This window comes from Zingiber officinale, chromosome 5B, assembly GCF_018446385.1.
Source record: "Zingiber officinale cultivar Zhangliang chromosome 5B, Zo_v1.1, whole genome shotgun sequence".
Taxonomy (NCBI): Eukaryota; Viridiplantae; Streptophyta; class Magnoliopsida; order Zingiberales; family Zingiberaceae; genus Zingiber; species Zingiber officinale.
Window position 1 is genome coordinate 99,126,675 of NC_055995.1, and position 27,115 is coordinate 99,153,789.

Genomic DNA, 27,115 nt, shown 5'->3' on the forward strand with positions numbered 1-27,115 from the left:
ATGTTAGATTAATTCGATCATAGGAACCCCAATTCAAATTGTATTATGATGCGGTGATAAGGGGAAGTCCATCTATCACGGGTCAATTGATACGGTGTGAGTCAAAGTTAAGGCGGTCAACATCAGGCTTACAGTTATCTCGGTCAGCAAAGGAGTAGCTGAGCGGACATCACCCGACCGGTCGGGGCATCATGGGCCGATCGGAAGGTAAACGAGCCGCTCGGACAACCCGTCCGGTGCAAGGAATGACATTACACAGGAGGAGAAGAAAACAAAAGAAAACACGTCGTTTATCATTAAATATGAGGAAGTTAGCCAAGGTAAAGACAAAGAAGAACACTATATTTATCATCAATGCACGGAAGTGAAGACAAAAAAAAAGTCTTCCTCTGCAATTAATATCATTAAATTAGGGAAGATGAATGATCACAGCAAAATGTATAAAAGGGTACGCTAGGTACGAGGAAGATAAGATTTTTTATTTTCTGGATTACTCATTCTTTTTCTGATTTTGACTTGAGCGTCAGAGGATCAACGTCAAGAACCATTTCCCTGATTTAGTTTTATTTTGTAAGATTGGAGTATTCGCCCCGTGAATGGTCATCTCATTTTCAACTTTTCAATTTCCTTCATTCGGACATCATCATATTATTTTGTTCCTTATTAAAGGAAAAACAGTACTATTAATGTTGTTATAAATATTATATATCGATCTTAATATATTTTTATAGAATTATACTTCTCAGGCCTTTTGCGTAGATACTACCTAAACACCATCAACGATTCACGCGTATTAATATTATATTTATAAACAATCAAACACTGAAGTTGACAATATTACATGTTTTGTTTGGTCTGCATCTATAAAGTCTGAGAGACTCAGGCTTGTGTGTGAAGGCCAGAGCCATCGATCTATCTCATGGAGAACACTGGCATGATCATGAGCTCCGTGATCCGCGAGGTTGAGCACGCGGCTACTCTCACGAGGAAGCTCCAGTCCTACGTCGAGATGGGCGACTACAGCGACTGGTTGAAGGGGTCAGTGAGGACTCTTTCGGAAGAGGTAATGGAAAACTGCAAGTCTACCCTCTCCAAGCTGAAGCCAGCTGAAGGGAGCACAAAGAGAAAGCGAAGCTTCCCCTGCGCAACTGATCGACTACAGCCTACAGATCTAAGAAGAAGGTACTGATCGACTGGCCGTCTGAAAATTGCAATAGTTTAATCTCTTTAATTTCTTAGCTTGTTACCTGTTTAATTTGTTTCATTGTTCTTCGGCAGCTTCGCAAGAAAAGAAGTCACGAACGCACCTTATTACGATGCCCATCGATGGAGAAAATACGGCGAGAAGTTCATCAAAGGATCCGTCTTCAAAAAGTGATCTGACGGGCGATCTTCTCTTAATTTTCTGAATGATCAACTTGTCCTTTTCTTTACATTATTCCTTAACCTCAATTCTGATGATGAATAACAGGAACTACTACAGATGCACCTACAGTTTGGATCGGAGGTGCCAAGCAAAGAAGCAGGTGCAACAGCAGGACGCATCTCTGTTTCTTGTGGTTTATGAAGGAGAACACACTTGTAATTCTACTTCAGGAACAACTAATGAGAGGAGTCTGAGCTCTGCTGGACGGACCTTTAATTTCCAAGCCGAAAGTGAACCTGAAAACGAGCCACCACTAATTCACATGGGTGAAATGGATAGTACTGTCGGTGATCAGAACGCCATTAATGGAGGTCGAAGGTGTGAAACCCCGCAGGGTTCGTTGGTCATGCTCGAGCTTGGAGACCCCACGATCTTTGACTCATTTTCTGAATCGATCGCCAACCATTTTTATAATGACGATAATGTCCTGGATAAAGACGTGTCAGCAACCTCAATGGTTGAATATTTTCTAGATGAATATATAACAATGTAATTAAGGAGAATAATTAATTAATTGTTGAAATAACTCTCAAGTAGTACTCAATAGATTCTTCATCACCATGTTGGATCCTCATCCTAGTGAATTTTTTGGTTACGCTTTTGAATTTTGGCTTGTCGTTATTAGATCTCTGATGATTCTAACTGAGAACTGGAGAAATTATAGAAAAGTTAACAAGCTTGCAGCTTGTTTAATTTGATTTATTTACAGTGCTAGTTGGGATCTGAAAATTTCTCCAAAAAGTAAAAATAAATATATGGAACCGTCTGCCAAAACATCTCGAAGAAGATGGAGAGTTGCCAGTTCTATTTTATTTTACTCGTCACCTGTTTCCATGAGAAGTCTCCATGGTATACATGTGACTTTCTTAGACGTTTCTCTTCAGCCTCCCTTCTCGTATTCTGCCACCTTCTCTCCTGCAGGCTTCCTCCATCATCCCCATGAGATATATAAAATCCCTCGGCGGTCTGTGTTAGAATCTACTTCGACAACAAAAAACAATGACGAAAGCAAAACAAAGTATCAGTATCCTTGTAAATCTACAATCACTATATACAATTTGCACTAGAGGATTGTCTTTAATCCTTTAGCTCCTTGTGTAAAGGGTAGTTGGTTGTGAGTTTTTCCAGACTACCTAAATAACTAAAAAAATTTATGGAAAAGATTTGACTTTTCTTTTTCAAATAAAGCAAATTATTTTACACTGGTTCTAAGCTTCTGGTCAAAGCCATAACCATGCCTACATGCGATTCGGTGTAGTTGGTCATAACCTGCAAGAACACCAGCTCCGGCCATCCCTGATAGCATGTTTGCAGCAGCACCTCTGAAAAGTGCAAAGAAACCTTCATTCCCTACTATTGTCTTCAGAGCATGATATGCATTTTGATACTTGAATGGCTGTCCGGAGGTCAACATCATTCTCCGACGCAGCGTATCGAAAGGGTATGCACAAATGCCAGAAAATGTAGTCACACTCCAGCCTAATGTGAAACTGGCAAAGAAGTTGCCCTGCAACATAGTATATCAACAAATCGTCAGCCAAAAATATTTAAAGGTGATCTAACAAGCAAAATTGTACACTGACCTCCAGTGGTCCAACTAGGATAATGGGTTTCATGGTATCATAAATGCCAAAATACAAGCCCCGATACAAAGTGATGCCCAGTATGGAAACACTAAAACCTCGATACAAGCCAACAATACCATCAGTTGCTAGAGTCTTTCTGTAGACGTCAGCTAGTCCTTTAAACTGTCGTTCACTGTTAGCTTTGGATTCAATTGCATCTGTGCCAAGCCGAGTCCTTGCATAATCTAAATGGTATAGTAACAGGGATGTTGTTGCTCCAGCTGCGCTACCTGAAGCTACGTTCCCCGCTAACCATTTCATGTAACCCTCTTTCTCTTTTGAGAAGCCAAAAAGGCTTCGAAAATAGCCCTTGAATGCAAAATTGAAAGCCTGTTTGAAAGAAATCGGATCAACGATGTAATTGTTAACTATACTGATGCATAATAAATTATTGACATGATATTAGGTAAAATAAGCTCCAATTAAGAATACTGGAATCACACACACACACACACACACACAAAAGAAGAGGCATACACATTTTTGAATATATAGATCATTAGGTTTTCTTTTAAAAGAACCAAGATATACACAACTCACATATCCATCTCTCATTCTATTGATCTCTTGTAACAAACCTATCAAGATAATTACCGGCAGAAATTTGAAAACATATTGTCCAGTAAAACAGAAAGCAAGGAAATGACTATGACTAGGCTTGGGAATGTTTTCCGATAGTACTTTTGCCATAAGGTTCTTTAAGCCAATGTATTGCATTCTCAGTCATTTTTCGATTATAGATGAGAGAGTATATTCAAAAAAGCTGGTTTGCCAAAGCACTTTTTAAACAATTCTAAACTTAATAGAACTAGATAAACAGTAAAAAATAATATTATTCAAAGATATGTATGATAACTCTATTACTAGCGCCAAAACTACTAGGAGAGTGATGAATGATTTTATTATAGTTGTAGATTTATCTCAAGAGTCAGTTCTATGTCTTCTATCTTTTAGCATTAGTAGTAAATGAAGTAGCCGATTGCACTAAAGAAAAACCTTCCACATACATGTTATTTGCAAATGATATTTTGTTAACGGATGCATGTAATTGGATTAAATTTAAAGTTTGAATTGTGGAGAAAACCTTTAGAAACTAAAGCTTTTGTGACATGGAAAACAAAAGTTGAATATATAAAATATAGTTTCAATAAAAAAAAGATCTGATAAGAACTGAAAGAATAATTAAGATGGATGGATATAAATTCCAATATAAAGAATGAATTGTGAAATAGAGGGAAGCTTGTGAAGTCTTGTGCAATCATCATATCCCATTCAATTATAATGAAACTTTTATCAGATTGTGCTATAATCAGTCACATTTTATGGATTTGGGTGTTAGAATATTAGGGGAAACGTCTTACAAAATGTAGCAAAAATGAGAATGATAAGATGGATATGTGGAGTTATTATAAAGAATAAAATAGAAAATATTAATATTTGAGAGAGATGTATATATATAGATTGAGATAGTATAGACATGTTCAAAGATTACCAATAATTTTTATAATTAGAATAGCAAAATTTATTAGAGTGGAAGGTATAAGGGGCAAGCAAGATGGAGGAAAACATTAATGTAATAACAATAATTTGGTAATACCTATGTAGCATGGACACTCCAAAATTTTTTTTTTTGAAGTGTCGAACACGAACACAACACAGACATGGACACGACACGCAAATACGCGTGTTGGATATGGCAAAAATCGTGTCATTGACTTTTTTTAAAGTTTGGCCAATCGGACACGGCTAGGACATAGATGAGACACGTTTTTGGATAAGTTTGGGCTCAATTGTAAAAAAAATTAAAAATTGCAAAGGTTAAATTGAAAAATAATAAATTTATGAGGACTACTTAATAAATAAATTAAAATGAATTGGGCTTTAAAATGCCCTAAATTAGTCTTTCTTGCTCCCGATTATTTCATGTTCTCGTTCTTTCATCATCAATCATCACAACACCACTCGTTGGTGCTCGCCACTGCTCGTCGGTGCTCGCGGTTGCTCGCCGCTGCTCTCGTTCTTTCATCATCATTCATCACAACACTACTTGTCAGTGCTCGCTGCCGCTCGACATCGCCCGTCGCTGCCCTCTAGTTTCTAGCAAGTCTACTTTTCTATTTTTTTCTTGTAAAATCACTACTCAGAATTTGTTTTGCTTTTGGGAATTGTGTCTTCTTAATTGTTGTTTTTAGCGAAAATTTAAAATGGTCAGCCTATTTTGCAATGGAATAACACTTCTTTAATTTGTTACGCCAAAAGAAAAATATTGTACCGTAGTATCAGCCTATTTGCCATGGGAAGTTTTTGAAATGAGAGTGGAAAGGGGGATGTTGATGATTATTCTCCTTTTTAGAAATTTGTAACCTAGGTGAAAAAGGTAGTTGGAGGAGGAAATGCCACTTGGTCATGCAATATATATACTAAAGTGTGCAAAGGATAATATTCGAGGGTGAAAGTGCACCTGTTAAAATAAAAAGGTGCTGAAATTGATGGTAATACAACTGTTACAATGGATCAAATGAAATGTATGCAACAGCTTAATGATGATGTGGAATTGAGAAAGAAGAATTCTAAACTGAAAGAAGTGTCGTTGCTTTCGTCATCTGTATCATCAGACATGGCTTCAAAATCCTCATTTAGCGGTCCTTTCAAAATGATAAACCAATTCCAATAACGAAGAGGAAAGAACCACTTGGCCCTCTTGAAAAATCTTTTAACTTGAATGCTAGAGATGAGCTCCACTCTGAAATCGCGAGGTTGTTTTAAACTGGGGGATTATCTTTCAATATTGCTAGGAATCCTCATTATGTTCGTGCTTTCAGTTTGGCTACTCAACGAACAATTTTAGGTTATCTTCCACCAAGATACAATTTATTGAGAACTTCACTTCTTCAAAGAGAATTTGTCCAAGTGGTCACCAATAATGCTCTTGTTTGCAAAGGGTTACTCATTGAGGCAAAGTACCCACACATATTTTGGAGTCCTTTGTTGTGCACACATTGAATCTTGCTTTGAAGAATATTTGTGCATCGACTGACTCTCTACAAAAAAAAAAAAAAAACCTTTGATGAGTGCAATAACTCAAACTTGAAGATTCTATTACTTGCGGATACTCAATTTGCTTCCACGATCATTATGCTAAAAAGGTTCAAGCAAATCAAGAAATGTCTTGAAAACACGGTGATTAGTGAAAAATGGGATCTGTAGAAGGAAGATGATGTAGTGAAGGCCAGAGTGAAGTACAATATATTGGATGATCAATTTTGGAAAAAGATTGATTATATATTTGCCTTCATAAGTCCGATTTATAAGATGCTAAGGAAAACAAACACTGATCACCCTTGTCTTCATTTAGTCTATGAGTAGTGGGATGAAATGATAGAGAAAATAATAGTTGCTATCTCAAAGGGGCCTCATAGTGGAGATTCAAAGTTTTATGAGGTTGTTCATAATATTCTGGTGGAGTGATGGAATAAAAGGAATACACCTACATTGTTTGGCGCATTCTTTGATTCTATGGTAAAGCTTTAAAATTTTTTAACTTTCTAAGTTTTAGCAAATTAGAAATATTAGTTCATGAATGATGTTAAACTATCAATCTTTTTTATATAGGTATTATAACCATGAGTGGCTCCAAGAATCTCCCAATCGTATTCCTCTTCATAGGGGCATCGAAGTTTCAAGGGAAAGAAAAAAGTGCATTGAAAGATATTACTCCAATTCATCCGAACGAAGAAGTGTCAATGAGGAGTTTGCCTCTTTTTCAGCTGCCATTGATGATTTTTTTGATAATGATGCAATACGTGATCAAGGTTTGATATCTCCAACTAAGTGGTGGGTTACCCATGGCGCTTCTGCACCAACTCTTCAAAGTTTAGCTTTAGAACTACTTGTACAACCATCTTCTTTTTGTGAGAGAAATTGGAGCACCTATAGTTTCATACACTCATTGAAGAGGAACAAGATAACACCACAAAGAGCAGAAGATTTGGTATATGTTCACTATAATCTTCGTCTTTTATCTCGGAGTCTACATTACAGTGAAGGAGAAAGTAAGATGTGGAATGTTGGAGTAGATGTTGATTCTATGGACATGGAGGGTGATGCTATCCTTGAAATTGTCAAATTTTCTTTTGATGAACCTAAATTGGAGTCAGTCTTATAAGGCAATGTTGGTGATGAGACCGATATGAATGTTTGATTTTTTTTAAAACTTATTTAAGCTGGATTTGATGTTTTATATTTTGTTATGTTTACTTTTTGTTTGTAATGGATTTTATGATTGATGTAATATGGTTTTCTATTCTAGGATTTTTAATTTTAAATACTATATATATATATATATATATATATATATATAATATTTTTTTTTATATTTTTTAATAATCATCGTATCCTAGCCGTATCGTGTCTTATATTTTCAAAATTTTCCGTATCGCCGTATTTGCGTCGTGTCCAATACGATACCCGTATCCATGCAACATAGGTTAATACAAATATTACAAATGATATTGCTTAGCATAGAGCTAAATAAAGGGATGGCATTCATGTAGCCGACCCAAATTAGTTGGAACGAACAAAACCCAGCTTGATGGCAACGATGTTGAGTTTGCTTACATATACCATAGAATATCTGAATCATATACATGATATATAATGAGGTCTTCGGCACAGAAGCTTACGAGAGAACATAGATATGATAGTAGCAGAAACTATTGATGTATCTAGATTGAGGAGAAAATGGCTTCATTGAGTCAAAAGTGCTTCTCAATATCTCTCATAAAAACAGGCTAATATAATGAAAATCTTAAGAAAATCTGCAACAACCTCTGCTTCTATCTTATGTTTATCATAAAGAATTTAGGATAGCCACCAGATAGTATCTAACTCAAACTTAAGTTGGTATAATACGCACTAATCTTATAACTGGATCGATGGTTGACCTAAACTCATAATAATTTGTTGGAAGTTTGCTACAAGAATGCAAGGAAATAAATGCATTGGTATCATATTAAGATTTTCCTGTACTAAGTTCACTATGTTTACAATTTTTATATTTACTCCATTAATTAATGTTATTGCAACATAGAAACACAATCCCCTTAAATCTGTGCAAATTACAACTAACCTTGTGTTTAAATAATTTTCTATGCCGACAGCAGCAAAGTTAATCTTATGAAGCTCCACCAAAAGAGTAACCTAATTGAGGGTTGAGTTCCAGATCAACTAGCTCAAAAAATATGAATTGAAGAAATAAGCTAAAAATCTAGTAAACTCTCAAGATGAACACGAACCTTCTGTCAGTCCAATTTTGATATGTCATCACCCCAAAACAAAGACTTTAGTCATCTTCAATCGAGTTATTGATGGAATAGAAACTAAAACTCAGCACAAAAAAGAAATCAAAGTAAAGCAATAACAGGAATAGTTTCAATAGTATCACGATTTAAAAAAAAAATTAGAACTTTCTGAAATCAAGAAGGGCGAGAGAGCCCATATCTCTCCCTAAGAAATCCTAACCTGAGTAGGGAAATATCGGATGACATTGGCCTGGTTGCCTCTCCACAAGGCGAGAACCCCTTCTTCATTGAGAACCCTTGCGAAGCAATCCCTAATGCCCTGGTAAGGCCTAGTCAAGTGCCCCCTCCTGATCATCTCCCCCTGGTTTTGCAGCAGGAGCTTCACCCGCTCCACCGGCGCTGCCCCGCTTTTAGCAAATACCGCGGCCGCCCCGCCCATCACAAAGTCGGCCGCCATCTTCTTGGTCGGTGGAGCCGCTACCGCCACGGTTGCCGCATCGGCAGCGACCCCCATCTCGCCCTCTCCGATTTCGACCGCTAGCTTTTGTTCCCTCGCCTCTATTTTTCGAAGGCCGCCGCCGACGCAAGATGCGAAGCGTCAGGTCCAATTAGGGACCGCGGATCAGATGGCTAGAAGTAGTGGTCGCTCATTCTGTCCGATGCTTTATTTTTATTTGTAGTTTTATCTCTTTGATGCGCGGCTCTTAATTGATCTCGTTAACTTAGCTGACGTTTGGTTAGATGACGTTTAGTTAAATTGACGGAAATGATTAGGAGTATAAATTGAATAATAAATGGGATGAGAATAAAAATAAGAATGGAAATGAAAATAAAATTTACTTAATTATATGAGTTTGATTGATTTTCATAAATTTAAAAATTATTTTTAAATTATCATCCTCAAACTCACAATCTAAATTCTATATTTTATTATCATTTCATTCTTTCGTTTCTAAATCCATCAATCTAACCCCCACCAAAATAAAGTAAAAATAAAATAAATTAAAGGAGTAAATAAGTTAATTCTCAAGAAGTTACATAAATATAATATAAAGCATATTAAACTGGAGAATATGCAATAATAATTCAATATGTCTCATAAAAGATATAAGAAAATCTACTTAATTAAGTAGAATCCTATGCTAGTAGTTAGAGTCGTCAATTTGGGTTGAGTCCGTTGAGTTGACTCATCTCGTCAAACAATTTAAGCAGATTGAGTTGAAATTTTATCAACCGAAATCCACCGTGGGCCGACCCGCCTAGGCCCGCGACCCGCGCGGGTCGGCCCACTCGGGCTTGGGTTGGCCCGCGAGTTGAAAAACACATGTAAACTAAGTTTTAGGCTAATTTATTATCTTTCTTTGTTATAATTTTGAAATAAAATAGTACTTTTCATCCAACATAAGTACTCATTTGTATTCATTTATATTTAGAATACATGTTTATGTATATATTTAATTGTAGAAAATTTTTTCGAAGTAAAATATTCAAGATATGAAATATTTTTTAATTTTTTTAAAAAATTTTTATGGACCCACGGGTTGACCCGCCAAACCCGCAACCCGCCTTAGAATGGGTTGGGTTGGAAATTTTCCAACCCACTAAGTTGGCGGGTTCGATCGCCCCGCCCCGCTAAATAGTTAGTCCCCCATGGATCGACCCGTCCCATTACGGATTGATCCGTCTGACAACTCTACTAGTAGTCTTGTGGGCTTATCCAACAGAAAAAAAAACAGTGCTAAGAAGAATCTAGTCAATATTGAAAGGCCTATCAAAGTTAGTTATATACCTTATATCGATAAACTCTTATATTCTCAAATTTTGATAGATTGTTTATTATGAGTATTTTTTTAATTTATTTTAGTAGTTAATGAATTTTTTTTATAAAACTGAATCAGTAATTTTCAAAATTAATCGATGTAAATGACAGACATGATACTAACTAAAAAAAATAAATAAAAACTCTTAGAATCTTATAAAATAGTATATACATTCATAATGGTGTGTACGAGTTCACATAGTGAACATAAACGATGTTGTTATGTTTAAGATTCAAAGTTTCATACTTATTAAAATTTTATTTTACGATGAAAATGATACGATTTTGGTATTTTAGAGTGTTGTATAATTTATCATATTTATTATTATAATAAAAAATAATTATGCTTACTCTGATGCCACTTTCAAAGTTAAGTGACTATAAGCTGAGAGAAATTTTTATTTCTAAGGACATGTGTATGTAGGAAATTGATTTTTATTTCATTATATTGTAGTAAGTATGTGGGGATAAAAATTACATTTATTATTAAGTTATATTTGAGAGGTTGAAAGTTGAATTTAAATTTTAATATATATACCTGATTTTTGATATGGTATATGATATGAGAATTCAATATCGGAATGTCATACCTACCCAACCGTAGTCATTTATCATGCACTATTTTAAATTTCTTATAATTAAGGATAATGGAATAAATTGACCTCCTAGGTAGGATAATCAAAATTAAAATGTCTAGATAGAGATACATGATCCTTTAGTTTAGGAAAAATTTATTTTACATCACACAAAGACTATAGAGTTGACTTGTAAGTGTATAGATACATTAAATATAAGTGAGATGTTAGGAGGATGAAAAAGATTCAAGATGTTGATTTAGAAGACCAGATCTCCTAGTCCACAAAAAAATGGACCAGGGGATAGTCCACTCCCAATTGCGTCGGATCGTAATTGTGATCCGACCATAATTGGTTGTGATCCCTTCATGGGTTCACAGTCCCCACCAGGTTATAGTTTGGGTCGGAGCGAACGGCCAAAGGCCGCCCACTACTTAGTACCCGACAATCTGGACACTTGCCAACTTCTGGTAGCCTCCGGCCGCCCGCTCCGACCCAAACTATAACCTAGTGGGGACGGTGAACCCATGAATGAATCACAACCAATTGCGGCCGGATCGCAATTACGATCTGGCCACAATTGGGAGTGGGGCATCCTTTGGTCCACTTTTTTATGGACCAGGAGATCTTCTCTCTTGATTTAGTGCATATAATTCAGTTTTAGTTATGTTAAAATAAATAATTATGTAAAGTCCAATCATGGGGAAAGCTAATGTACAATTCATGTATATTTTGTCCAAAGATCATGGTTTGAAATTATTTAGAAAATCTTAGTGAATTATATTTATTGATAGGAATCACCATTAAGCAATTAGATACAAAGTAGAATAAAATATTGAAGTTTTTAATAATTCCTAATTTTATGTCATTATTTAGAAATGGGAGGTATTTTCATAAAAAAATAAATTATTTTTCTATGATAGTATATAACATAAGTAATGTCTACACGAAGTTTCATGATTTTTTTTAAATTGTAGAATTATTTATGAATTTCTGAATTTTAAGTTGAAATTGAAATATAAAAAATCAGTTACAGTAATTGATTGATTCCGATCCATTACTTCATACCATTCGATTACCCTAATCGATTGGTAGTAAATTTTTACAAGCATAGAAGCTTACAGGATTGATCAAGATCTATTGGTACGTGCGGAATCTATTGGAAGCTTAAACCAATTGATTAAGATATGCCAATTGATTGGCAGTATTGATTTCGGCTGAAATGAGTTTACTTCAGTTGATTAAGTCACACTTAGGTCATTTAACTATTCCCAACCCTATGTAATGCCTTGGTATGTATTTAAGGGTAATTTTCTTGATGAGAATAAGAAAGCAATGGTTAAGAGGACTAATTTGAAGTTAAGGAGGATATTTAGAATCAAGGATGAATTTTTAATCTCATAACTTCAATTTTAGGATTTCCTAAATGTTTAGTTACTCCAAATCATTGTTGGTAAAATGATAGAAGTTAGAGCATGCTTTGAGGGGGAGGTCTTCATTAAAAGCATAATTTGGGATTTTAAATGATCAGGATGAGGAGACAATGAAAGGTTTAGAACTTTCATTGTGATGAATGCTCTAGGTTGAGCATTAGAGATAATGGAAAATTGAAAATCTTCATTGTGATGGATGTATGCTTAAAGTTGAGCATAGGATACAATGAAAGATATGTGACTTTTATTAGGTTGTTTTGAATGAATTTACTCTTGCGAAGAGTTTTTGATATGTGTCAAAGGGGGAAATGTAGAGTTTAAGTTAGAAAACTCTCGTTCGTGCTTTGATATGGGATGAAGATGGAAGTTGGGTTAATGGATTAGCCTAACTTAAACATATTATCAAATATCAAAAAGAGAGAGATTGTTGGTACAATTGTCCTCAGGTCAAGGTTAACCAGTTTGACTAAGCTCGAGTTAACTCGAGCTTGAGTTTCATTGTTTGAAAATATGTGAGAGAGAAGTCAAGTAGGTCAAGGGAGGACAAGATACTTGTATAGGAAAGTCCTAACTGGAGGTTAGGCAATGGAAAGTCCTAACTGAGGTTAGATAGGGTGAAAGTCTACCAATTGACTAGTCCTAACTAGGGTTAGGTAAAGGAAAGTCTAAGTGGGTTAAGGAGGATCGAACATTGGCAAAAGAAAGCCCTAACTTAGGTTAGATAGGGTGGATGTCTACCAAGCTGAGTGACTAGTTCTAATTGAGGTTAGGTAAAGGAAAGTCCAAGTGGGTCAAGAAGAATCACATGTTGGTAAAGGAAAGCTCTAACTATGGTTAGGCAAGGGAAAGTCCTAACTACAATTAGGCAAGGGAAAGCCCTAACTGAGGTTAGGTAGGGTGGAAGTCTACTGAGTGACTAGTCCTAACTAGAGGTTAGGCAAGAGGAAAATCCTAGTGGGTCAAGGATGACCGTACTTGGTGATTGGAAGTCCAACGAAAAGTTGGAAAAAAGAAAGTCCAAGTAGGTTAAAGGTTAATCGAAAACTTGGTGATTGAAAGTCCAATGGGAGTTAGCAAGGAAAAGTCTGAGTGGGTCACGGAGTGTTGGAAGATTGTTGGTGCATTGTTCCCTGGGTCAAGGTTGACTAGTTTAACTAAGTTCAAGTGTAGTTGAGTTTGAGTTTTAATATTTAGACAATATGTTATAGACAACATGTTTGGATAATATATTGTGGGGCATATGCGAGAGAAATCAGGTAGGTTATGGAAGACCGATACTTGACTGGTAAAGTACTAATTAGGGGTTAGGTAAAGAAAGTCCAAGTGGGTCAAGGAGGATCACATGTTGGCAAAGGAAAGTCCTAATTATGGTTAGACAAAGGAATGTCCAAGTGGGTCAAGGAGGATAGCACATTGGCAAGGAAAGTCCAAGTGGATCAAGGGAGACTGTACATTGGCAAGAAAAGTCCTAACTGCAATTAGACAAACAAGTCCAAGTGGATCAAGAAGGATTACATGTTGGCAAAGGAAAGCCATTACTGCGGTTAGGCAAAGGGAGTCCAAGTGGATTAAGGAGGACTGCACGTTGCCAAGATAAAGTCCTAACTATGGTTAGACAAGAGAAAAATCTAAGTGGGTCAAGGAAGACCACATTTGGTGATTGAAGGTCCAATAGGAAATTAGTAAAGTCTAAGTGGGTTAAAAGGTTGACCGGACACTTAGTGGAGAAGTCCCAATAGGTCACGGTTGACTAGAGGTTGGATAAGGGAACCTAGACTTTAGTTAAGCAAGTTAGAGTTGGGCAATCGATCAAGTGATCGATTGAGTGTTGTGTCAATCGATAAATGGATCAATTGACCGCACTTCTCTATGATGCAGAGGCATTCTCAATCGATCCACTGATCGATTGAGAGTTGTGTCAATCGATCAGTGGATTAATTGAGCGCACTTCTCCACGACGCACAGAAGGTGGCCCAATCAATCAACTGATCGATTGGGCTATGCCAATCTATTAGGTGATCAATTGGGTTGTGTCAATCCATCAGGTGATCGATTGAGCGTGTTTTCTTCATGAAAACCAGTGGTTTCCCAATCGATCAAGTGATCGATTGGGGGAGGGGGTGGGAGAGAGAAAATAGTGACAAATAGAGAGTCGCTGGATTGATTGGATGATCGATTTAAGCCTCAAAATTGATTGGCTAATCAATTGGGAGAAGATTGTTTCGAGGTTTAACAGCTAGATTTGCTCGGATCTGACGTGACAATCAATTGGGTGTAAGGTCAATTGATTGGGAGCTATAAATCATGAGATATAAAGGCTTTGGCAAGATTCAAATGGTAACACTTCTTCTCTGCTTCTTCTCCACTCTTCACCATCTATTCTTAGAAGATTCAAGGTAAAGTGTTGCTGTATTTCTGAGTCTACAAGAGACATCTACAAGTTACAAGAGATCAACCAAGATGTTCATTGTTCTGTTCATTCATTTCCTTATTGTATTTTCTATTGAGAGCTTGTACAAGGTTTCTCCATCTCCGGAGTGTTTCCAAGAAGGAGTATTTTTACAGTGGAATGTGTACTCTGTGTGGATCCTTGGATTAGTCACCTCATTGAGGTGTATACCAAGTAAATCTGGGTGTTAGCATTGCTTCGAGTGTTTTCTATTGTAACTCATCATCAAGGAAGTAATTGGAGCTAATCATCTCCCTCTAACTCACCGGAGTGTCCTAACAAGTGGTATCAGAGCGAGACCGCTCTTCATTGGACTAATCGCCGAGAGTGTAACAAGCTAGAGGAAGAAAAAGACATTTAAGCTTGAAGCCCTAATTTCAATGGTTAAAGATTCATCATCAAAGAGCTAAAGTTCAAAATAGAGTTTAGAGACAAATTCAGATATAACATCTGAGGACCTCCACTCTACGGAATTGTGAGTTTGGACCTTTGGAAATCAAAGGTTGAAAATTTCTTTATGATGGAGATAGAGTAATAGTTCGCTCTAATGGAAGGATTTCATATCCAAGTCGTCCGACCGGAGCCTGTTATTCTTCAAAGTGTTTCGTCGAGCTACAAAATTCCAATGGGATGCCAAGTGCGATCGGGCATTGGAAGAGTTGAAGGAATATCTTAACTCCCTGCCTGTATTAACCAAACCAATTGTTGGTGAGCCATTTTGGATCTATTTATCATCCAACGAGTATGCGGTTGAGTTGGCTCTAGTTAGGCAGAACGATTAAGAACAACAACCTGTATACTTTTTAAGACATATATTGAAGGATGCAGAGTCTCGCTACACTGGTCTGAAAAAAATCAGCTTATGCTTTGATTCTCGCCACTCGGAGGATTCGTCCGTACTTTCTAGCACACTCAATCATCATGCTAACTAACAGCTCCTTGGGACGGGTCCTTCTAAACCCCGAGGCATCTGGAAGATTGATTAAATGGACGACCGAGCTAAGCGAATTCGACATACAATATCAACCTCGAGCGGCCATCAAGGCTCAGGCCTTAGCGGATTTCGTCATAGAGGTCCAGAATGTCGAGTCGGAGGCAACGTGGAAGATATATGTTGATGGCTCATCCACTCGGCAAGGTAGTGGAATCAGCATATTGCTTATCTTACCACGGGAAGACCGGATGCAGCTTTTGGTTCGGCTTGACTATCGCGCCACCAATAATGAAGCTGAGTATGAGGCATTGATAGTCGACCTACATGTAGCCCCGCAAGTGGGAGTCGTTAGAGTCCTCATCCACTCAGACTCTCAGTTGGCCACCCAGCAGCTATCCAGGACGTTCGAGATAAGCAACGCCCGACTCAAACTCTATGCGGAGGCCTTCAAGAGGTTGAAGACAAACTTTCAGGAGGTCATTATACAAAAGATACCCTGATCGAAAAACCAGGTAGCAGATGAGTTGGCAAAGTTAGCCAGTTCGTTATCACCGATCATCATAGGGTAGCCGATTGAACAGATCTCGCTAGTGTCGCATATTGACCAAATGGAAGGAATAATCTTCCCCAACAACTCAAGGATGGCTCTGATAGAGTTTCTGTGGTCGAGAGTAACACCTGCTGATCAGGAAGAAGCTCACTTACTGAAGAAGAGGGGCGGATGGTTTACTTTGGTTGGGGACTAGCTTTATAAGAGAGCCTTCTCCAGGCCCCTACTCAAGTGCGTCGGATCGGAAGATGCTGAATACACTCTGCGAGAGGTGCACCATGGTTCCTGCGGAGGCCATCTGGGCGCCCGTGCGTTAGCTCGAAAGATACTCCTGGCCGTATATTTTTGGCCGACCCTCCAAGAAGATGCCGCTCGGACGGTGGCCACCTGCTTGTCATGCCAAAAGCATCACAACCTTCCGCACCGACCGATCGAGGAAATGAAGGCATTTACTGTATCTTGCCTGTTCAACCAATGAGACATGGATATCGTTGGGTCATTCTCATGACGACCGGTCAGCGGAAATTTCTGCTCATCGTAGTCGACTACTTCTTAAAGTGGGTGGAAGTCGAGCCGCTTGCAAGAATAACCAAGCATATGGTCATTAAGTTCGTTTGGCAGAACATCATATGCCAATTCGACATCCCACGCTGACTTGTATCTGATAATGGAAGACAGTTCGCCGGTCAGAAGCTCAGAGAGTGGTGTGAGGGCTATAACATCCAACTGGCCTTCACCTCTGTGGCCTACCCCCATAGCAACGGACAAGCCGAAATGGCCAATCGGGAGATCCTCAGAGTTCTACGTGCTCGGCTTGACCACGTCGGAGGCAGCTGGGTCGATGAGCTCCCCAGTGTGCTGTGGGCCCTTCGCACGACCCCGAAGGAGGGGACCGACATTACCCCCTTCCACTTAGTGTACGGCGGTGAAGCAGTCGTGCCCGTGGAGGTCGAAGTAGAATCCGATTGGGTGCAGTACTATAATGAAGGAAACTCCAAACGGAGGCTCTTGGAGCTTGACTTGGTGGACGAAACGCGGGCGAAAGCAACTGTCGGCTAACGGCATACCAACAACGGATGAAGCAGAACTACAACCGGAGGTGATCCCGAGGTCCTTCTAGGTCGGCAATCTTGTATGGAAGAAAGTGAAGTTGGTCGGTGACATCACCAAGCTCGAAGCCCCGTGGGCGGGACCTTTCAAGATCATGCAAAAGCTTTGTTCGGGCGCCTACTATTTGGAGGATGAGGGGGGACGACAACTCGAGAGGCCATGCAGCGTGAATCATCTCCAGCCCTACAGGGCTGGATGAGAGGTGCGTGAGTGAATACCATGTATTTTTGTATGTTTCCCGAACGCAGGACAAAATATGAATAAAAGCAAAGATTGCCTCTTGAGATAAGTCTTCGTCAACGGTCGAGCGGCGACCTTAACCCCTAGTCTTCACCAACGGTCGAGCAGAGACCTTAAACCCTGGTCTACGTCAATGGTCGAGTGGTGACCTTAAACCCTGGTCTACGTCAATGGTCAAGCGGCGACCTTAAACCCTGATCTACGTCAACGGTTGAGCGACGACCTTAAACCCGGGTCTACGTCAACGGTCGAGCGGCGACCTTAAACCCTCGTCTTCACCAATGGTCGAGTGACAACCTTAAACCCTAGTCTCCCTCAATGGTCGAGCATCAACCTTAAACCCTTGTCGTCATCAACAATCTAGCGGTGACCTTAAACCCTTGTCGTCATCAACAGTCGAGCACTGACCTTAAACCCAAGTCTTCGCCTAGTCTTCATCAATGGTCGAGTGACAACCTTATAAAGGCTCTAGAATTCTGTTTTGTTTCAATTTCCTTGTACAAAAATTGTACTAGTACAGAACTTTTCCTAGCAACCCGCATATTCGATCAGACATGTGTTTGATCAATCAAGCAAGTTCTTGATGGATCAAAGCACACCTTGATCGAAGTACAAGATCGCTGACCTCTTGTGTTGGTATTCAAAATCGATACAAAGAAAATTAAACTAATTATGCAGCGGAATCAAAGAACTAGTTGTACTTTTTCCTTTGTAGCTAAAGACCTCTTGATCTTCTGCTGTATTCTTCTCCTCTTCTTGGACGTCATGTGGACGACGATCTACCAAGACAACAAACACCCTTCCCTTCGTTTCTCAAAATCGCCGGCCACCAAGAGAGGCTCTAGGATGGGGCGCCTCCTCCTCTTCTTCCTCTTCTCCAAACCGCTGGCCACCAAGGGATCTAAGTAAGAGGCGCCGGCCCCTAGCATGCAAAAGGAAATCGCCGGCCCTATCAAGGAAGAGAAGTCGCCGACCCTAGCAAGGAAGAGAAGCCACCGACCCTAGCAAGGAAGGGAATCCGCCGACCCTATCAAGGAAGTGGCGCCGAAAACTAAAAACAAAACCATGGATGGTTGGATGCGAGACTTTATATAGAGGCTACAACAGGGACCTAGAGGAGGAATTGGTTTATGCCTCCTGATGGGTTTGGGCTTCCTGTGTTCGGCCCGAACACTCAACTCAAATCCATCAATAATAACCCATACCACTAAAGGGTTATTATTGAACTACTGTTGACGTTCTTCAAGTGTACGAAAATGTCGTAAGTAATAATAAAAGATATCATATCCACAGGGACTGGAATAACCACTAAAAATATTTCAACACGAGTTAGCTAAACAACTAATCAATGGATTGACAAAAGCAAAGTACAACTATGCAAAATAAAACATAGAAACTAAAGAATAAGAAACAAGAATAAGAGCTATGATAAAGGTATGTTCTAGGAGTTTCGGTTTCTTTGTAAGGTTATTCAATGTAAATGATCTACTAAATCTTATTCCTCAATTGCTCATCATTTGTAAAAGGTTGCCGGTTCCCTCTTGCAATAGACAACCGGCCTAGGACTGCAATTTATATCTAAATGTGATCAATTAGGTATGAATCCTATGATGTCCTTACACGGGCTTGCCTATCACATGCGTCCCTGGGATAATCAACATAGGAACTCATTGCTTCTCAACCTCATCGAGATACAAAAGATTAATGCACACAATTTATCCTACCTCCTTGAATAACCCTATTTCACCTTCAAGATCACTCCCTCAAACGTCCTTACACGGGCTTATTCCTATCACGAACGCCCCTCGAAAAATAGAATGAGAAACAATCTCTACAAGATCTACAAGATCCACAAGATATTCAAATATTCAATCAAGTATGGGAATTAGGTCCAAATCATAGCAAACCACATAAGATCAAAGAGATACAAACAGGACAAAATCATAGAAATAGGGAATTGACAAATCCACAAGAGTTTTACATCAAATCTTCATTACAAATACTCCCTCCATTCTAGAACATAGAGATCTAATCCATAGAACAAGGAAAGAAATATGAAAATAAGAAGATTACAAGCATTTTGATCCCCAAATCCAAGAAAGAAAGGGAAGAAAGGCTTATCTACAATGAAGAACGGTCTTCGGATCCAATCCTTACTTCTAGAGTCGAAACGATGAAGATCCGCCCTTAGATCGCGGGAAAATCCCTCCAAGAAGGTGGAGGAACGCCCCAAAACTTCTTTCCCCCCAAAAGGGAGAAGATCCCCCTTCAAATCTTGAAGGACTTATATAGAAAGGGGGTTTGGGCGCCACACGGCCCTGAGACACGGCCATGTGAAGCTCACACGGCCTGTGCTACTCCCTTCTCTGCCTGTCTCACACGGCCGTGTGTGAGACACGGCCGTGGCTTGCTCTGCCACTGCTCCCCTTGCACGACCGTGTAGATCTACACGGCCTTCACTATCTCCGGCTCTGGAGCTCCTGCACGGTCCTGTGGTGCACACGACCAGGGCGTTCTTGGCCTCTGAAAATGTTGCATGGCCGTGTAGATCTATACGGCCGTGCACTACTTCAGCTCTGGAGGGCTTGCAGGGTCGTGTGGTGTACACGACCTGGCTCTGTTGGCTTCAAAACTTGGCACAGCCGTGTGAAGCTCACACGGCCATGGCCACTCCCTTTCCTGCTGCATCCACACGGGTGGTGATCCTCACATGGCCTGGGCAACCACCCATGGCAGGGTCGTGTGGCACACAAAAATGGTGCCTTCCTCCTTTGGTTTGCTTGCAAATCTAGGCACGATCATAAATCCTTCACCAAATACGACTCCTGTGTACAGAAAATGCACAAAAGCAGATCTCCGAACAAAAAGAGTAAATATGCTAAAAGCAAAGCTAGAAGTACGAAAATGCATAGATAAAGCATGTGCAAAGTATGTGAATGTGCGTCAAAATATGCTAAACAAGAGTATACAATCTACGCACATCACACCTCCAGACTTAAACTTTTGCTTATCCTCAATCTAAATTCATATGTTCTACAACTCACTCATATCCCTAATGTATTTTCCTAACTCTATCAAAAAGTTTCATTAACAAGCATGATCATGGAAACAAGTCAAGAATGGCTCAAGCATAAGTATCTTGTGCACAGTACAATAAGTAACTCAAAACCCTTCAAGCTTCAATCTTCGTCCTAGTCAAGTCGTCATCAAATTTGAGTTCCTAATGTTTCTGGTGATAGGCACGTAATCGATGATAGACACTTACATGCCACACACTTGGTTCATATTTCTCAATCAACCCAAGGTCTCAAAGGCGTGCTCAATCTTAAGAGAAGCTAAGCAGTCATTTCGCAGTAACCTAACTCGGTCTCAAAGGGGTGACTTGCTAGATTCCACTCGCGACAACTATTTTTTATATCTCTTATTCACTTTTTTTTTCTTTTTTTCACACTTTTTTTTCATAAGTATTTGCATTGTGCAAATCTTATTCACAAATGTACTTTTGGCACAAATGTTGGGTTATTTTGATTTTTCCAAATGAGCTTACATGATTTGAGCCTCATCCAGTAACCAAAATAAAGTTTGAGAAATCACCATGGAAACCAAGTACTAAACAAAGAAGATGAATCATGACTATTTCAATGATATCAACAATCCAAGCTCAAGTATAGTGAAGTGAAAGTAAGATCCTTAAGGTCAAGCCAAAACTAAAACCTATCTCCATATGATACTTAGCTTATATCATGCTACCCAAGATAGATAAAATAAATACATTAAGCATACTACTAGCATCATTTGCAACATTATGAATCTAGATAATGAACGTGCTAACATTTTCACTTGAAGATAAGAAAACATATAAGTGAAGTTTGATGTTCTCAAGATGTATGCCATAAAGAATCAAAACAAAATGCAAGGCATAAGCAAAAACAAAAACAAAGAAATGAGCAAACTAAACCAAATGCATCTAATGCATCACCCCAGACTTAAACTTTTCATTGTCCCAATGAAAACTAAAAATAATGTGGAGGAGATTAAAAGGAAGAGAAGTTACCAAATGATGAGTGCCAAATGTCCATGTCATGAACTTCTCCATAATGTAGTTGCACTCCTCCTAATCTTTGAGTCCCATAAAAGAAAATAGACAACAAAAATTAAGTAGAGGATACAAATTTATTATAAAGAAAGAAATGAAACTAAAAAGAAACTAAAAATATGAATGAACACAAGATTGAAGTGTTGGGATCTAGCGCACCAAAGACGCGGAAACGCAACAGAAAAATTACTAGATCCTCTTATCCAGCAGATCCATGCGAAGGGAAGAAACATTTTCTATTCATAATCTATACTAAGCTATATGATAGGATTATACCTTTGATGCGTGCCCTTCGTAATCCCGACAGCAACCTCTTCTTATTTAGATGCAGATCTCAGCACGTTTAAGCGCCCACGCCTCTACGGTATCCACATGAACAAGCCTTGCCTTTGATTGTCTCACAAACAAAGCAAGATGGAGAAGGAAAACACACAAGGTTGTGCTAGCAACCTCAATGGTGTGTTCGGCCAAGATAGGGAAGGAGGAAGAAGGAGAATGCCAAGGGTCTCTTCACATTCACCACTAATGAAAATCACTTCCAAAATGATTTATATAACCATCCCATGGCATACCAAGAGTCTCTACCCTTTCATCTTCTAATCCAACGGCTCAAAATCAACCATTCAATCCAATGGTTGAATTTTGACCATTCAACTTCCTTTGTGAACTCAAGTTCACCCAATGAGTCTAACCCATTGATTCCTATGCAATTGAACTCAATCCAATAATTGGATCCCTTTGAGTCTAACTCAATGAGTCAAATTCAGATTACACTTAATCCAATGATTCATCACATGAACCTATCTCCATATCAACTTATTTTTTATGTGTGACCCTATAGACTTTCGTAACGTTGGCAATGTACTCAAATCAACATTTGCGATACATAAACAATGAGTGGCATCTAGCAAGGCATCATTGCTAGCCAAGTGACGAGAAAGTCGAGATCCGACCTAACCTGTCCGTGGCTATCATCATGTATGACTTGGTCCCTCTATCCTTGATATCTAGATTGATCAATGAGGCATAGACCGTGTCATCCTCTTATCAATCTTTGTGTTTCTTGATCTCCAAGTAGACACACTTATCAAATAAGCTCAATATCTCATATTGACTTATTTACGCATAGCCATGCTTTCTTGTGTCCTACTAATCAAGGGGCCCATAGATATCGCTTCCGTCATATGGCGAGGCATAGACGACATATCCTATGATTCATCACATGAACCTATCTCCATATCAACTTGTTTTTTGTGTGTGACCCTATAGGCTCTCGTAACGTTGGCAATGTACTCAAATCAACATTTGCGATACATAAACAATGAGTGGCATCTAGCAAGGCATCATTGCTACCCAAGTGACGAGAAAGTCGAGATCCGACCTAACCTGTCCGTGGCTATCATCATGTATGACTTGGTCCCTCTATCCTTGATATCTAGATTGATCAATGAGGCATAGACTGTGTCATCCTCTTATCAATCTTTGTGTTCTTGATCTACAAGTAGACACACTTATCAAATAAGCTCAATATCTCATATTGACTTATTTACGCATAGCCATGCTTTCTTGTGTCCTACTAATCAAGGGGACCACAGATATCGCTTCCGTCATATGGAAGGGATAGATCCCATCTACATCACTCACATCCCTCTGCATAATTTATTTCATACCCAGTGATTAACTTTATAGTCCACCCTGTTACGGGTGATGTTTGACGATACCAAAGTATACAACTCCTTATGTAGGGAACCGTAGTGACTTCAGGTCTAAGGACTATTCATACTAATAGTCACATGAGAATATTTATGACACTCATACGACGATCCTTGAAACACTCTCATGGTGGGTCATTCAGTATATATTCTCTAATATATACCCATGTGTCAACCTGATATCTCATATCCATGACTTGTGAGATCAAGTCATCCATTGACCTACATGCTAGTCTCAACGCATTAATATCGTCCTTGTATATTAATGCTCGACTAGGAATAGTTAAGAGTAGTGTTCTCTACAATATTTCACTATCAATTCAACCAATTGATATATTATAGATAAGAACCTACTACCCAAGGACATTATTATATTTATTCAATCGACACTGAACTGCAATAAATATAATAACCAATTTTGTATTTTATTAATAATGATATATGATACAAAATGAGCCCTTTACAATCATCTCATAATTGGTACTAGGGCTAATACTAACATGAAGAACTTGGGTTGCCTCCTAAGAAGCGCTTGTTTAAGGTCATTAGCTCAACCACCTCATAAGATTCATCTAAATCTCGCTCTTGGAGGGGTAAGATATTTCAACACCCTCCTACCGAGGGCTCTTATTATGGAGGGAGCTTCCAATATAGGAATTACAAAATGAAGTATTGCTCTCTCCATCTTCGTCTTCTTTGAAGTTCTCTCAGGTGGTCGAAGACGGTTCAGTATGAGCTTCCAATTATTAGCCCAAGTGAAATCTGCACATGTAAAGAAAATACAAATCTCCCACAAACATATTAGATAAGATAGAGCCATAACCATATTAAGATAAGTAGAATAAGAAATAAAAACTGAATCACATCCAACAAAGTCAATGATAGGTACCTCTATAAAATTTTTTAAAAGATCACAAGAAGTACTTACCTTGCTTTGCTGAGAGATACCTGATATTTCTGAACATGTGGATGCGACTTCCTCTGAATCAAATGATGGTTCTGGCTCTGGCTCATGTGTTGGTGATATCAAAGATGGTGATTCTTGAGACTCAACCATATCTACATGAGCCCCTACACATTGGTCCACAACATGGTTAATCCTTGCAACTCTTACAACATCTAAGGATTGTGTGGACAAAGGAGGTGATTCTTGAGATGCTGCTTCCACAACACAGCTCCCTACACATTGTTCCATATTAACATCATCAACACAAACATCAAAAAACAAACCAACATCAATATCCTCAATAGGAGAATCAACTATAAGAGGATCAATAACTTCACTTGCAGTTTTAAGTTGATCTACCACATCACATTCATCATCTAAAAATTCAATTTCACTATAACTTCTAATAAAACCTGGAGGTAGATCTAAAAACTCGTTATCCACTGCATTATCATCACAATCCTCATCTGAAGAATCTTCATCTTTATACACACTATGAAATCTGCACTCAACCTTACCAGTGTCACAGAATTTTTTAAAGTCATTGTTCTCATTGACCTTCACTAACCTTTGTGGAAAAGGAACCCTTAGTGAAGGTCTTGGGAAAGGTACTTCTAATTTCCCATATTCTCTTTTAGCTTGTGGAGGAGGTTCAACTTGCTTATCTAGTGTTGGTATGATCAATCGTTGAGGGAAAGGTACTTGTGGCATTTGGGAACCTCCTAGAATAATGGAACTGAGTTCATGTGATCTTCTATTATTCTTCTCTTCAATTCTAAACATGTCCTTTTTCAGAGGTTCTTCATGATTCTTGCCACTTCTCAACTTAAGATCATTATCATTTATACTAGATCTTTTCTGTGAAGGAGGAAGGTCTTCTTTGAACCATTTTGAAACTATGTTATTAATCTTTTCCCCCAAATATTTGAACTCCTCATTCTGTGACTTGTGAACTTCAACTTTCTTGGATGGTTGAGCTACATTTTGTTTGATAGGCTCTCTTACATTTATGACTTGCACTTCTTAAATTTTTTAGGGAGGTTCCATCCAACTTTTGTTCGACCATTCATGGAGGTTCAATGTCACTTGATCAATTAACATATATGCTTCATCTACACTCTTATCCATAAAAGAACCTCCAGCTGATGAATCTAACAAACACTTATCTGAGAAAGAAATTCCCTTATAGAATATATGCAGGGCCAGCCATTTTTCTAAACCATGATGAGGGCACTGTCTTTGAAGACTCTTGAATCTATCCCATGTTTCAAATAATGATTCTCCATATGCCTGAGCAAAATTTGTTATGCAATTCCTCATATACACTATTCTGCTTGGAGGGAAAAAATGATTTAGAAATTGCTTCTTCAATTTCTCCCAACTTGTGATACTTTGAGGATGGAGAGAATATAACCAAGTCCTTGCTTTATCCTTGATACTGAAAGGAAATGCAATCAATCGAACTGCATCTGCTGACACTCCGTCACATTTCACCATATCACAAATCTCTGAAAATGTTTCATGATGTAGATAAGGACTTTCTGATACTTCTCCTCCAAATTTGTGATCTTGTATCATGAAAATTAACTCTAGGTCTAGTTGAAAACTTTCTGCTTTAATTTGAGGTTGCACAATGGGAGATAAAAATCTTGCAGAAAAGGGTGTAGAAAAATTTCTCATGGGCCTGCTTGACATGTTAGTGCTCATGGATATTCAAGAAAAAAAAATTATTAGAAGAAAGGAAAAAAAATTGAAGAATCAAAGACAAGAAATAAAATGCAATATGAAAAGCAAGAAAGAAAATGCAAAATTTAAATTGCAAGAAAGAAAGTGTATAATGAAAACAAGAAAGAAAAGACAAAAGGAAAAAGAAAAATGTCTAGAATAATTCATATGCTAATCAACTAATGTGTTTATAAGTTCTTGTTATTTCTGATGCCTTTACAAAGTTTGATCTTCTCATACACACGAACAATATTGCAAGATATGTTTGTTCAAAAGAAAAGAAGAAAGAAAGAGAAAAGTTAGATAAAAAAAAAAAGAGAAAAACTAGATTAGAATGCTAGAAATCAAGAATGCAAAGTTAGAATTAGAATTAGAATTGCAACAAAATAAATAGTCAAGAAGTAGAAAGATATGCAAAAATTATGAAAACAGAATTCTAAAGATTAGTTATAGTTATGCTAATGAAAAGAAAAACAAAGTTATATTTAGTCTAACTTAATTGATAATTTCTAATGTTATAACGCAGTCCTCGACAATGGCGCTAAAAACTTGTTGACGTTCCGTAAGTGTACGGAAATGTCGTAAGTAATAATAAAAGATATCGTATCCACAGGAACTGGAATAATCACTAAAGATGTTTCAACACGAGTTAGCTAAATAACTAATCAATGGATTAACAAAAGCAAAGTACAACTATGCAAAGTAAAACATAGAAACTAAAGAATAAGAAACAAGAATAAGGGCTATGATAAAGGTATGTTCTAGGAGTTTTGGTTTCTTTGTAAGGTTATTCAATGTAAATGATCTACCAAATCTTATTCCTCAATTGCCCATCATTTGTAGAAAGTTGTCGGTTCCCTCTTGCAATAGACAATCGGCATAGGACTGCAATTTATATCTAAATGTAATCAATTAGGTATGAATCCTATGATGTCCTTACACGGGCTTGCTTGTCACGTGCGTCCCTCGGATAATCAACATAGGAACTCATTGCTTCTCAACCTCATCGAGATACAAAAGATTAATGCACACAATCTATCCTACCACCTTGAATAATCCTATTTCACCCTCAAGATCACTCCCTCAAACGTTCTTACACGGGCTTGTTCCTGTCACGAACGTCCCTCGGAAAATCGAATGAGAAACAATCTCTACAAGATCCACAAGATATTCAA

At 38.3% G+C, this 27,115-nt stretch overlaps 2 protein-coding genes and 1 non-coding gene across 5 annotated transcripts; 2 read left to right on the forward strand and 1 right to left on the reverse strand.

The window, feature by feature from the left end:
* The first annotated feature begins 862 nt into the window (after positions 1 to 862).
* LOC121985157 (WRKY transcription factor 1-like) lies at positions 863 to 1,967 on the forward strand. The gene is made up of 3 exons (XM_042538454.1): positions 863 to 1,182; positions 1,279 to 1,374; positions 1,472 to 1,967. Exons 1-3 carry the CDS (start codon positions 920 to 922, stop codon positions 1,917 to 1,919), a joined length of 807 nt encoding a protein of 268 aa, XP_042394388.1. The 5' UTR covers positions 863 to 919; the 3' UTR covers positions 1,920 to 1,967.
* Positions 1,968 to 2,096: 129 nt separating this feature from the next.
* LOC121985156 (ADP,ATP carrier protein ER-ANT1-like) lies at positions 2,097 to 9,016 on the reverse strand. 3 transcript variants are annotated; one of them, XM_042538453.1, is made up of 4 exons: positions 8,572 to 9,016; positions 3,010 to 3,381; positions 2,696 to 2,933; positions 2,097 to 2,404 (listed from the first exon to the last, which is right to left on the reverse strand). In XM_042538453.1, exons 1-4 carry the CDS (start codon positions 8,863 to 8,865, stop codon positions 2,358 to 2,360), a joined length of 951 nt encoding a protein of 316 aa, XP_042394387.1. In that variant the 5' UTR covers positions 8,866 to 9,016; the 3' UTR covers positions 2,097 to 2,357. The 3 variants fall into 3 exon arrangements, with proteins under 3 accessions (XP_042394387.1, XP_042394386.1, XP_042394384.1); XM_042538452.1 differs by having other exon boundaries at positions 2,097 to 2,407; positions 2,628 to 2,933; XM_042538450.1 differs by lacking the exon at positions 2,097 to 2,404 and having other exon boundaries at positions 2,427 to 2,933.
* A 16,415-nt stretch (positions 9,017 to 25,431) lies between these two features.
* On the forward strand, positions 25,432 to 25,537 carry LOC121988073. The gene has a single exon (XR_006113835.1). It is a non-coding gene; the product is annotated as a small nucleolar RNA R71 (small nucleolar RNA).
* Positions 25,538 to 27,115: the final 1,578 nt, after the last annotated feature.

What these genes read in the sequence shown, in the direction of transcription:
- LOC121985157 (XM_042538454.1), top strand. Translation starts at nt 920, where the DNA reads ATGGAGAACACTGGCATGATCATGAGCTCCGTGATCCGCGAGGTTGAG. An exon ending in CCTACAGATCTAAGAAGAAG is followed by an intron (nt 1,183 to 1,278) that starts GTACTGATCGAC and finishes GTTCTTCGGCAG; the next exon opens with CTTCGCAAGAAAAGAAGTCA. An exon ending in AAAGGATCCGTCTTCAAAAA is followed by an intron (nt 1,375 to 1,471) that starts GTGATCTGACGG and finishes GATGAATAACAG; the next exon opens with GAACTACTACAGATGCACCT.
- LOC121985156 (XM_042538450.1), bottom strand. Translation starts at nt 8,865, where the DNA reads ATGGGGGTCGCTGCCGATGCGGCAACCGTGGCGGTAGCGGCTCCACCG. An exon ending in TCCGATATTTCCCTACTCAG is followed by an intron (nt 3,382 to 8,571) that starts GTTAGGATTTCT and finishes TCTTTCAAACAG; the next exon opens with GCTTTCAATTTTGCATTCAA. An exon ending in TCCTAGTTGGACCACTGGAG is followed by an intron (nt 2,934 to 3,009) that starts GTCAGTGTACAA and finishes ACTATGTTGCAG; the next exon opens with GGCAACTTCTTTGCCAGTTT.